General features: G+C 39.1%; 1 protein-coding gene across 2 annotated transcripts in view; it reads right to left on the minus strand.

The window, feature by feature from the left end:
* Window positions 1-12,651, minus strand: part of limk1.L (LIM domain kinase 1 L homeolog) — a 45,403-nt gene that overhangs the window by 10,316 nt on the left and 22,436 nt on the right. For both annotated transcript variants that reach the window (XM_041580880.1, NM_001087708.1), the window contains 5 exon segments: window positions 4,734-4,872; window positions 4,278-4,387; window positions 2,694-2,864; window positions 2,136-2,241; window positions 1,912-2,036 (listed from right to left, as the gene is read on the minus strand). In XM_041580880.1, coding sequence (XP_041436814.1) covers window positions 1,912-2,036; window positions 2,136-2,241; window positions 2,694-2,864; window positions 4,278-4,387; window positions 4,734-4,872 — 651 coding nt within the window.

Here is a 12,651-nt window from a genome sequence, read left to right on the forward strand (position 1 = left end):
GTTTATACAGATCTAAATCTGAGCCAATTTTGGTATCTAACTGCTCACACATCAAACAAGACCCAATATTTCTACAAGGGCTGTATTTAGCTATACCTCCCCATATAGGGGTAGTTCACCTTCAAATAAACGGTTAGTATGATATAGACAGTGATATTCTGAGTCAGTTTGCAACTAGCTTTCATTTCCTTTTATCCTTGAATTATGTAACGGTTTGTTAAGCGGCTTCACAATTTGGAATTGCACCAGCTGTCTGGTTACTAGGGTACAATTTACCATAGCAAGCAGGCAGTGGCTTCAATAAATATGAATGAATGAATTTGAACTTAATTTTAGAAGGCCATAATATAAATATCAGTAATAAAAAGTAATGGCTGCTATTAAATTGTAGCCTCACAGAGCAATAGCTTTTTGACTGCTTGGGTCAGAGGAACCCACTTGAAAGCTGGAGAGAGAGGTAGAAGAAGAAGGCAGATACTTAAAAAAAACTATAAAGATAAAGACCAACTGAAAAGTTGCTAAGCACAGGTCATTCTATAACATACCAATGTGTAACTAAACAAAAAAAAAGTTGAACTACCCCTTTAAAACGTTTCTATGGCCCTGCTCCTCTTTGTTTCCTAAGATTATAAACAAATATATTCCTTATGACCAACTAGAAAAGAAATGAACAGTAAGGGAGTAGGGGTCAGATCATCCAAACTATCAGCCGTTGCCTCATGTACAGCATAGGCACAGAAAATCAGTTAGGAGAAATGAATTAATATAGCAATACAAAACTCACCTCTGGTAAAGACAATAAACAACTGCTACAAAAGCAGAGCGAGGGGCATTTTTATCAGCCTGCCAGATGCCGTGGGATGCAAATGAATACTAGGCTGGTCTGTGGTTTGTGGTCTTATGTACGTAAATAGGAGCAAAAGTTCTGAACACATCCTTCTCAAGAGAAGTATATGGCAGTACTGACATTTCCAGTCTATATTTAGAAGCTTAACACTCTCTTTAAAAGATCATGTAAAGCAATACGTTTAAATTCACTTTTTCCTCTAAATGGAGAATAATGACATATTTACACTATTTATTTAGATAGGAAAATGCTATTTGTGTTATAGTGTGGAAAAACTTTCAGCTAGAGGTGAAACTTTCTAATGATATTGTGTAGAAAAATACACTTATCTAGCCACGCATTGTAAAAAGAATATATTTTCATACCTTGTGTCTAAAATAGCTTTATTATTTACTTTCCCTTTATATGGCATTTATTGTGCGGAGTACATAAGTGTTATACTCTTACCATAAGGTCTATAAAGATGGTAATCATTTTGCAGTTTCAGGGTAAGGGCACACCTGGCGATTCGGGGAGATTTACTCACCTGACGAGATTTAGTCACTTTTCATTATAGCCGGTGCAAGACAGAGGGAAGGCGTTCGGGGAGATAATCGTCGCAAAGACGAGGTGATTAGTCGCCAGGTGACTAAATCTCCCCGAATCGCCAGGTGTGCCCTTACCCTCAGTCTTGCCTAAACTACAATGGTCTCATATTGACCATTTACAACCATATTTGTAACCTCCAACAGCACTCAGGTAATGCTATAATCCAGAGGGGTGAGCCCAAGGTCCCAAAGTACAAAGTTAGAGAGCCATGGCTAATCTCAAACAGGTATGCACAGGCACAGTTAAATGAAAACTAAAGTTTTCCAAAAACCTGTACATAGAGATTAAACTGTATAGCCTCAAGCATTTACCTATACTGCAGGTAAAACATAAATGTACAGTGGCCATTTAAAAGCCAATAACATTCATAGAAAGTGTGTTTTTGTGCTATTTCTGAAAGATTCCTTGAGATACAGGCCACTGAAACTATAAAGAAAAATCACAACTAGATTTCTAGAATCAAAAACGTTCCTTACATTACTGGCCTTTGCCGCCTGACTGCAATTTCTGCGCAAGGGCTCGGCATTGTGGGGGTCTCATGAGGGTCATGCTCAATTGTCAGCTGCAGGAGGCGGCTTGTCTCCTGTATCAGAACATCAATCTACAAGGAAAATGTAAAAATACAAGGAAAATTAAGAAATGCTGAGAATGCAGGATAATTTAATATGTGCTTTAACAAATAAAACAGAAATGTAATTACCTCATCCAAGGGAACACTACGAATTGGGGTACCATTTATCTCAAGGATTCGATCTCCGATATGGATTGAGCTTTGAATGTCAGGACCCAAAAAGTCTGCATCAAGCCTATTCACAAAAAGAAAAAGAGAATAAAAAATCATGAATAATAATTGTACCTTGCCCTTCAAGCAGTGCGATTTGGCATAAAGGATTAAATATGTGGCTCCTTATAGCCTTGTGTCCACCAGCCACAACTCATTCTGCACTCCATGGTATTGAAGCCTGTAAATGTATAGTTTGTGCAGGACATTTATTCTCTAAATATATATAATTACAATCTGTTAATAAATGGGAGCTGTCAAACTACTTACATCAGCAAGGAGTCCTCCGAAGACAACAATTATATACAATTGCTGAAAAGCAATGTTCTATGAATTTATTGCACAGACTCACACATCACTGTATATTTCAGAAACCCAGGTATTGTAATAAAAGTTGCAAAAGACTGCCAGGGTGAATTAAGTTGAACAGTTTGCAACGTTTATTGCACACCCTTTAAAAGTGCCTCGATTACTTACTCAGTGACTCGCACAGTGTGAGAGTGCTCTGCACAGGATGGCGTGATAGAAACGGAGAGGCCGCGTTTCCCATCTGAAGCTGGGAGAGACACTAGTGTGACTGTGTGAGGTGATCTAGAACCCGGGGAGTCAATCACTGGAGTTACAGAGAACTGATAGTAACAAGGCCCGCTGAGTGAAAAAGATAAGAGAGAAGCATGTTAGACTGTTCATCATGCTAAGTGCCCTTGGACTACCATTACTGTACAGGTATGGGACCTGGGGTTTTCCAGATAATGGATCTTTCCGTAATTTGGCTCTTCATACCATAAGTCTATTATAAAATCATGTAAACATTAAATAAATAATAATTAAATAAAAACACAATAGGCTGGGCTTGCTTCCAATAAGAATTAATTATATCTTAGTCAAAGAAAAGGAATTTATTTTTAAAAATTGGGATTATTTGGATAAAATGGAGCCTATGGGAGACGACTTTCCATAATTCGGAGCTTTCTGGATAAAGGATCCAATACCTGTACAATAATTCTGGCTCAAACATATAAACCTGCAGAAAAGTAACCATTTATGAATGACTGCTCATAGCTAATTCTATTTTAGACTTAACTTCCCCTTTAACAACTTAGTAAATAGAAAGGACTGATACACCACAGCAGATTCAATGTGTAATGTGCACCACCTTAAAACTTGAAGGCAAATTCCAAATGGAAGCCCTTTAATCAAGTCCACAGTTTTAAGGTTGGCTTTATGCCTTCAAAGGCATTATACACCTGATACATACATGCATGAGCAACATGAGCACAATAAATAGGACTTGTTTTGTAAATGTGTTCTGCCTAATCTTTTAAAAAAGAGGCCACATTTCCTAATTTTTTGTTACTATAAAACAGTAATGGAATGTTTTTTTGTTTTTCACTGAACTATTTCACCTTCTCTCTCCCTGTAAATAAGAGTCGTTGGTTTAAATGGGATAATTCCTCCCTCCCCATGGCTTCTTATGGTCTCGTCATTTGCTTTACTACCTACTCCTCCTCAAACAGTGACTAGCCAGAACCAGGCTGTTGGAACGTGAAAGTAGTTAACTTCAGTGTATTGCTCAAGTAAAAAAAAAAAAAACCAAAACAATAAATGAAGGTTTCATTCATCCAGGTCATGATATACAGTATGGAATACTGATACAACTAATTCTAAAGCAACTGGAGTTGCTGAGTAATCTTGAAAGTGTTTCACCAGGGTTGAACTGAAAAAGCCACTCTGCAGTGAAACACTTTCAAGATTACTCAGCAAGTCCAGTTGCTTTAGACATCACTTCTCGATAAAAACTAGATATTTCTTCGTTAAATCAACAGACGAAAAAGTAAGTTTAGCACAGTTTAGAGTCCTATTCAATTACTTGGTCACTGGTTGACATTTTCTGGCTCTTTGACAAAGCTTTGATAATGTCCAGCCCCAAGTGATTTTATTTTACTCAAACTGCATACATACTCAATAAGGTAACAGATTAAGGAATCGTTTTTATGAATCGTTTTTATATAAGACAGTAGTGAGAGGGTACATAATGGGAGCCAGTGCCAATGATTTTACCAGTAGAGCTTGGATCTCTCCACCAGGGCATATGTTTCTCCATCACCGATGTAAGCTTTACAGCGGGAACACATGAAGCATTCTGGGTGGTACTTGTGCTCCCCCGCTACCTGTCAAGAGTAAAATTCCAGATAAGTGAGTGAGTCCTCAGAAGCTCAGTTCAGAATCAGTGGTCCAGTTCATGCAAACCTCTTTCTCATGCTGAACTACAACTTCTAACTGTACCAGAAAAAACTGCGGTAGAAGATAGAAATATAGTTAAAAAAAACACGCTTGGCATTCGCTCTTTGTTTGCATTGGCTGGCACAGTAATGTTTTAGCAACTTTTCTCTGATGGATATGGGGGGGGGGGGAACAAAAAAAATCTGGATTATTTTTGGTTAAAGAAAGTCAAACACACTCAATAGATCTTATATGGGTCTCTATAAAGATAATGGCACCCTTCTGTGCACTTACCATGACTAGGCCTTTGGTGATATTTTCAGAACAGCCTTGGCACATCCCCCCAAATCGTGTCCAGTAGTGCTTTTTGCAGAACAACCTTCCATCCTTCTCATAATATCGGTGGGACAAGGACACACCGCAGTCACTACATCTGAAACAAAAATTACAACATCAGACATTAATACCAATCCACTATTGATAAAACAACTATGGTTTTGGCAGAATTGGATACTCAAGTATTCATTAGGTCAGCTAATATGGGAAGGATAGATGTCCATTCAGCCTTCCCTTACTTATGAGTACTTGAGCATTTTTATAGGAAAATGTATCTGGTGATGGGTTTAGAATCTTGCAGCTGTGGCTGAGGATGTCAGACAATTGGGCCTGCATCTGTGCACATGTGATGCCACAGGAATAGACATAATGGACTTCAGGATCCTTTAGTGGAGCTGAGGTTTTTCTAAGAGCTAATGCTATTTGCAGTGACGCACAATTGTTGCAGAGCACAAATTGAATACATAAACAAGAGAAGGAGATGGAACACAATAATCAATATCTTTGTGCTTTGTAGGTTACTAGCAAATGTCACTGGAAAGGAATGCTTAATGTTCATGTATGTTCCCTTAAATAACAGCTTATTGAATGCAAAGTGCATTTCTTTAGGATCTGCCACATTGCTTTGCAGTACCCCAGACAAAAAAAGAGAGGTACACACATAAGCAAAAGTGAGCATGTGTGACTACAGAAATGATGGCTACATTCTGTTATACACAGCATGTAGAACATTTAACTATACCATCTTGAGTAATTGTTTTGATAAATCTGTGAAATATTCAAATCAGGTTTCTGCAAACAACATCCAAGTCCAGCCAGGTGTTTGAGGAAATAACAAAAAGGGCAAAACTGCTTGACAAAAAGAGAAGCTGTAAGCTACAGAGAAGCAAACATAATAGACAAGTACAGGCAGGTCTGGGAGTCAAGATAGGCCCTGCCATTTCAAGTAAATAGAGGCCCAAACCGAATCCAGGATTCGGTTCGGGATTTGGCCTTTTTCAGCAGAATTTAGATTCGGCCTAATCCTTCTGCCCGGCTGAACCGAATCCAAATTTGCATATGCAAATTAGGGGTGGGGAGGGAAATCAAATTACTTTTTGTCACAAAACAAGGAAGTCAAATTTTTTCCCTTCCCATCCCTAATTTGCATATGCAAATTAGGATTCAGCCAAATCTCTAGTGAAGGATTCGGGGGTTGGGCCGAATCCAAAATAGTGGATTTTGACGAATCCCTAGCGTAAACAGCCCTTAACCAGCCCATTAAAAAGTGACTTTCTATGGCATTGGCATTTGCACCCAAGTTCATAGTGAGTTCAGATAAAGAGAAATGTTCCACCTGTGCAGTGCTACAGATACAAGCAAATAATTACCAGATATAGAAGTCTAATTGTATGTTCTGCTTTGGGCTATTCTGTTTTACTGTTCCCACAGTGCATTGATTTCTATGGGCAGTTTAGAGCTTGCTGAAGGAGCTTTGGCCACCTGGGGGAGCACATGTTCCATCAGCTCTTTCACTTGTGTCCAAACCCAACTCCCAGACAATCAACTACGGAGCAACCGACTGCACATATCAAATATAGAGCACGAACACTGGTTGTTACCAAAGGCAATTTGTTGAGAAATTCAATGCTAACTGGGGAGCAGTGCATGAAACCCTTACATCTTCCCCCACCAAGGGGTTCAAATAACTCTAGCGACTAGTGTAAAACCCAGGACTACTCATACTTCATTCTTAAATAAAGGAAAAAAAGCTGTCAAATCCTGGGAGTGCATGAATATGATATATCTTTAAGTAGTTGGTGTCTTATATGTTCTGTCAGGTTGGATTTTGTGTGTGTGAGCCCCCCTATGGAGCAGTTTCAAACACCCTCTTGAAATACCAGCTCTGCACAATCTCTGGGTTGCTGATGTTCCGCTTCATGACTGCTCAGCCAATGGGCCCCAAACAGGGAAGTCTAGACCACACACACAATAAACTTCCCTCAGATATATTATTAGCAATTAGGCCTACGTCAGTTGACCTTTTACAGATTAGTCCAGAAGCATTTTTAGCTTTTACACCTTCCCACCTCCTCAGAAATAAGCGTATACATAGATTATTGACAACCCTGGGCCCAACAGCATCAAACAGCCATCATGTAGGTGCTGAAAGCTATAGTTATATACAAAGTGGGCTTTCCCAGCTGAGCTGCAAGAACTAACAAAAAGTGGCTTTATATGTGTCTGAAACTGCCACTTATTTTCCAGCTGTGTCCCTGTGCCTACTCTTAACACAGTCCTTTCTCTTTCAGTGAAGGAAAACCAAGCTGTGTAACTTGTGACAGAAAAGCAGTGCCTCTGCAATACATATTGCTACGACACAATGGTAGGGAAAATGTATGCCACCATCACATGTTTGTCATGGGTTACGCAATCTTTCAATTGTATTTTCAAGTCATTGATATAATTGTGGCTGAGACACACCCCCGTGCAGAGACTGAATGGAACACTCCAGCTAAGGAGCAGCAGAGAATCAATCACATTAATGCAAGCACGCTTCCTGACTGAGGGACTGGGCTCAGGAAAAAAATCAATGCAGGGGTAGGACACCATGGGCTGCAAAGGAAAGGGATGGTGTAGCAAAGCATTTTCAGCGCACAGTCACTTTAAGGGAAAGTGTTCTCCTGCCTCCAGAGCAGGAGGGGGTACGGGCCAACCATGATTTACGCTGGGATTGGAGTTCTGCAGTAGCTACTGTATGTATGTGGGCTGCATGCTAATTACCTACCCACGCCCACCCACAACAGGCACCCACTAACGTTAATTTACTTGACTAGACCCAACAAGTAATCCCTTAATGATGCATTATCCGGCAGCAGGTGCCACAGTCCCTACCCCAAAGCACACCTGTTACTCTCTAGACCTGCAGTATGCCACTTAATTCTAAATATTCCAGGCCATAAGAGTCCATCAATACAATCTGCCTACTAATGCACCTCTTCACTGGTTGGTGTCACTCCTATATACAATGAGCATGATTAATCACTTTACTATATTTAGCACCCACCCCTCCACCCACACAGACATACGCCAATTCAAGGGTGGAATTTACCAAACTGCCACAAAAGGGAATTTTTTTCTTAAAAAAAGAAAGAAACTGTAAGGACTCTTCAGCTGGCCATACATATTCACATTTTATTTGTCGTATGGCGAACGATCAGATATAGATCATTTGTTTTAATGCCATGATCCAAAACGAACATTCAGATTTAAACTGTAGGATTAAAGTAGGAAAAACAAATCAGACAATGTTCTGGCCATTAATTGACAGACAGCAATCATACGAAAGTTATGTACAGTAGTTACAGTTGCCCATGGATATCATCATTCATTTTCTAACCTGTCCAATAAACTAAATGACTTATCGCCATAATAAGATAATTGTCAGTTTGATTATTCGAAACACACGCACAGTCTAAAAATCATACAAAACCTTGTTTTGTACGATATTGGTGCGTCTATGCCAGCCAGCTTTACACACAGGCATTTCATAGTAGGGATGCACCGAATCCAGGATTCGGCTTTTTTCAGCAGGATTCTGATTCGGTCGAATCCTTCTGCCCAGCCAAACCAACTTCTAATTTGCATATCAGGGACGGGGAGGGAATTTACAAGGAAGTATATGCAAATTAGAATTTGGATATGGTCCGGTATTCAGCCGAATCTTTCTTGAAGAATTCAGGGGTACGGCCGAATCCAAAATAGTGGATTAGGTTCATCCTTATTTCATATCGCTTTTTTCCACCACAGGGGAGCGCGGGGCGAAACACAGCACTGTACTATCAGACTGTACTAATTCATGCAAGCACCGAATGTAGAAGTGTGTTGACCACTTACATACGCCTCAATGTGTACAGCCAAAAATAAATATACATTGTTTTTAAACAGACAGCTGAAAGGAACAGTAATAGCTTTGCTGTACTCCAACCAAACATCACAAAGCTAATTTAGCAACTTTATGCACCATATTTTATGCATACTTGCTGAAGGACTGTATTCATGAAGGGTGGTGAGTTTAAAGACTTTAGGGGTCTCCCCTTCTGCCCCTTAACGTGTGTCATTATGTACTGCACTGGAACAGATATGCAGATAAGCCCTGCTGCAAGGGCTTTAAGAATAAACACTAATGGCACTATTTTGGACAGCTTGTGCTTGTGAACTTACAGCAGGGGCATAAGCAAAGGACTCCAAAGGTCTTCACAGGTCTGTTATTCAGATGTTAGAACCAGAAGTGAAGAAAATAACAAGCCACCAACACTGCTTTCACAAGCAATTACATTTCTAAATAAGTTTGATACCATTGCAAAGGTAGATGAATACATGTATATACGTATATATATAGGGTTTTTTTTTTTAAGCTTGTTTATAATTTTGGGGTATGTTTACAACTCTTAAGAACACAAAATTAAATATTAAAAAGCTGTATTCCGCAGGAAAGACTTCTTGTCACCTCCAGTATTTACAGAGGAAACCTGCGACAGGCTGTGGTGCTCGGATAATGGATAATGAAAACTAAACTGCGTTGCGGTTTACAGCATTCGGAAAGGCAAAGCGAACAGCTTGTGCATTCTATATGCTTACTCAGCGCCAAGCTTTTGAAAAGTATCAACCCTTTAAAGGAAAACTTTACCCCCAAAATGAATACTTAAGAACCGATAGTTTATATCAAATTGAATGACATATTAAAGAATCTTACCAAACTGGAATATATATTTAAGTAAATATTGCCCTTTTACATCTCTTGCCTTGAACCACCATTTCGTGACTCTATCTGTGCTGCCTCAGAGATCACCTGACCAGAAATACTGCAGCTCTAACTGTAACAGGTAGAGATCACCTGACCAGAAATACTACAACTCTAACTGTAACAGGAAGAAGAGAGGAAGCAAAAGGCAGAACTCTGTCTGTTAATTGGCTCATGTGACCTTACATGTGGTTTGTATGTGTGCACAGTGAATCTTACGATCTCAGGGGCGGCCCTTATTTTTTAAAATGGCAATTTTCTATTTATGATTACCCAATGGCACATACTATTAAAAAAGTATATTATTATGATAATGGTTTATTTACATGAAGCAGGGTTTTACACATGAGCTGTTTTACTCAGTATCTTTTAATAGAGACCTACATTGTTTGGGGGGTATAGTTTTCCTTTAATGTAGTCTTGAACATTAAACAGTCCTTTATATGAGCCTGAACCACTATGCCAAAAACATATATACAGGGGCACTGAGGCTGCAGCCCTGATGACATGTACCCACACTTACCTTTCCTACTGTGAGTTAAGAGAAAAAAATAACAACTTTCTCAAAATTAGGCTTTTAGGGCAATAAAACATAATCTAGTAACCTTAATTAAGGGAGGAACTCCACTATGTGGCTGGTGCCGACACGTTGCCATGCATTGCGTTTCGTCGCATGGCGACACGTTGGCTCCAGACACATTGTGGAGTTCCTCCCTAAAGCGTGGGCAAAAAAATCTAAATGCCTTTCCACTACTGGCAGCACATAAATGATTACATTTGCAGGACAACGCCATAGAGGGTATTTTATGCTATTATCTGATTAGAATAATTTACCAGCAGTGAGATGCTATGGAATCCTAGCGCTTTTTGCACAATTTGGATTCAGACTATTCCTAAGGCACATATATTGCCATATGCACTAGACATCTGAAAGTGACAAATTATGTTTTGGGTGATGCAAATTTTATGAATTTTGCTCAAATTTAAACATGCAGATCCAAGTTTGGATTCAGCATTTGGCTGATTCTTTTGTGCAGCATCCGACCAAATACAAAAATTGAGTGGCTGTAACGGTGGCACTGGTTATTTCTTCATTAAACACAACACTGTCATGATTAAAGGGGACAAAATTAGTTCCATCCAATTTGGTACTTTAATTAGTTTATCTTTGACATATATTTAAAATAATAATTGCAGAATTACCTAGACGCCTCTAGGTAAGCCCTGGTATATTAGGATGTCGCTTACAGTTTGTAATTTACAATCACAATTCCCTTTATCTGGACTCTGTTTCACACAAATTTTAACGGTAAAACGGTGCCAGGTTTTTATATGATAAACTTTATAGAAAATGACTATCAAGGCCTGTGTCACTCATAGTTAATGTAGAAGAGTGCTTCTGTACAATGCAACTCTTTTAATCACACCCCTTGACATACCACATTTGGTGGGCGTTGATGCACAATGTTCTCTTTCAGAAAAAATATCATGTGATGCATCTGCTCAGACAAATGACCCTGGAAAACTTTTTTTTTTTTTTTTAATTAAGTCAGCTTTAGGCTAATAATAAAAGTACATTTAAAGAGACAGTGACTTTTTTTTTAAATTTATACATTCATGCAGTCATTTCACCAGGAGTAAACAGCAGCTCAACTAAGCTCCTTAAGCTAGCGACACATGGGCAGATATAAGATGCTGACTTGTCAGACTTCAGACCAAGTCGGCAGCATATCTGCCTGTGTAGGGTCCCTCCTTACCTGCCCACTCCCCAACAGATATCATCTAAAAGTGATTCTGTCATGATTTTTATGATGTAGTTTTTATTTCTGAATTACACAGTTTAAACTGCAAATAATTCACTCTACAATATAAAAATGAATTCCTGAACAAGCAAGTGTATTTTTTCTAGTTGTAATATTTGTGTGTAGGCAGCCATCTCAGGTCATTTGCCTGGTCATGAGGTTTGAGAAAGAGCCAGCACTTTAGGTTGGAACTGCTTTCTGGCAGGCTGTTGTTTCTCCTACTCAATGTAATTGAATGTGACGCAGAGGGACCTGGATTTCGAAGGACCAGTGACATCACATTTTTTTTTAAAAACAATTCGTTAATATACATTGAAAAAAAACAAAAAAAAACCCACCAAAATCGCAAAGCATTTATTAAGAAATAACTTACTGAAACTCCACTTCCACTCCTCTTCAGAAAAGGCGAAAGGGCGACGATCCTTCGTGCGGCGCTCAATTTCTCCTCCCTGGATATCTCCTGTAAGGAAGTCAGGGAGGAGAAATCGAACGTCGCACGATGGATCGCCCGATCTGAAGAGGAGTGCAAATGGAGTTTCGGTAAGTTATTTCTTAATAAAGACTTTGCGATTTTAAAGTTTAATATGTCTTAGTGGTTTTTTTTTTTCCAATGTATACAAACTATTTTTTTTGATGTTACTGGTCCTTTGCTGCTATCTGGTTACCTTCCCATTGTTCTGTTGTTAGGCTGCTAGGGGGGGAGGACATATTAGCTCATATGGATTCTTTAGAAGTCACACTGTTAATGGGCCAAATAAACAAATCTCTATGAAATTTGCCTGAAAATGCTACCGTTGATCCAACTCTAAATCCCTGCTTTAATGACACCATAGGATCACTTCCCTTTGCTCAAATATTCTTTCTTAACAGAGGAACTCTTGGAAACAAACTTGATGGAGTGATATTTCTTTTCATCCCGCTTGCTATGTTACTATGTTTAAAGGGGAGTTTTGAATGTCATTATCTGTATTTAGCCTGTGTAGGGAGAGAAGATACAGAATTAAATTAGACAGCTGTCTATAAACAGTCCCCCAGACAGCTGACTGCAGAAATGAACTGCTCTTCCAACCATCAATAATTTCCTTCACTCTGGACAGCTTTATTATGCAAAAGTGACCTGATGTTTGCAATATGGTCTGCTCCACTCATTACTTTTTTGGGAGGTTGGGAGTGGGGTTGGATGGTGATTAAGGAGTGAAATGCTCAAATAAGTAGGTCACGTATATAATTACTGAGGCCTTTAGCTATCAGGACAAAAACAACTAGTATACTCCTTCGACAGCCAATGTTG

Source organism: Xenopus laevis, chromosome 2L, assembly GCF_017654675.1.
Source record: "Xenopus laevis strain J_2021 chromosome 2L, Xenopus_laevis_v10.1, whole genome shotgun sequence".
Taxonomy (NCBI): Eukaryota; Metazoa; Chordata; class Amphibia; order Anura; family Pipidae; genus Xenopus; species Xenopus laevis.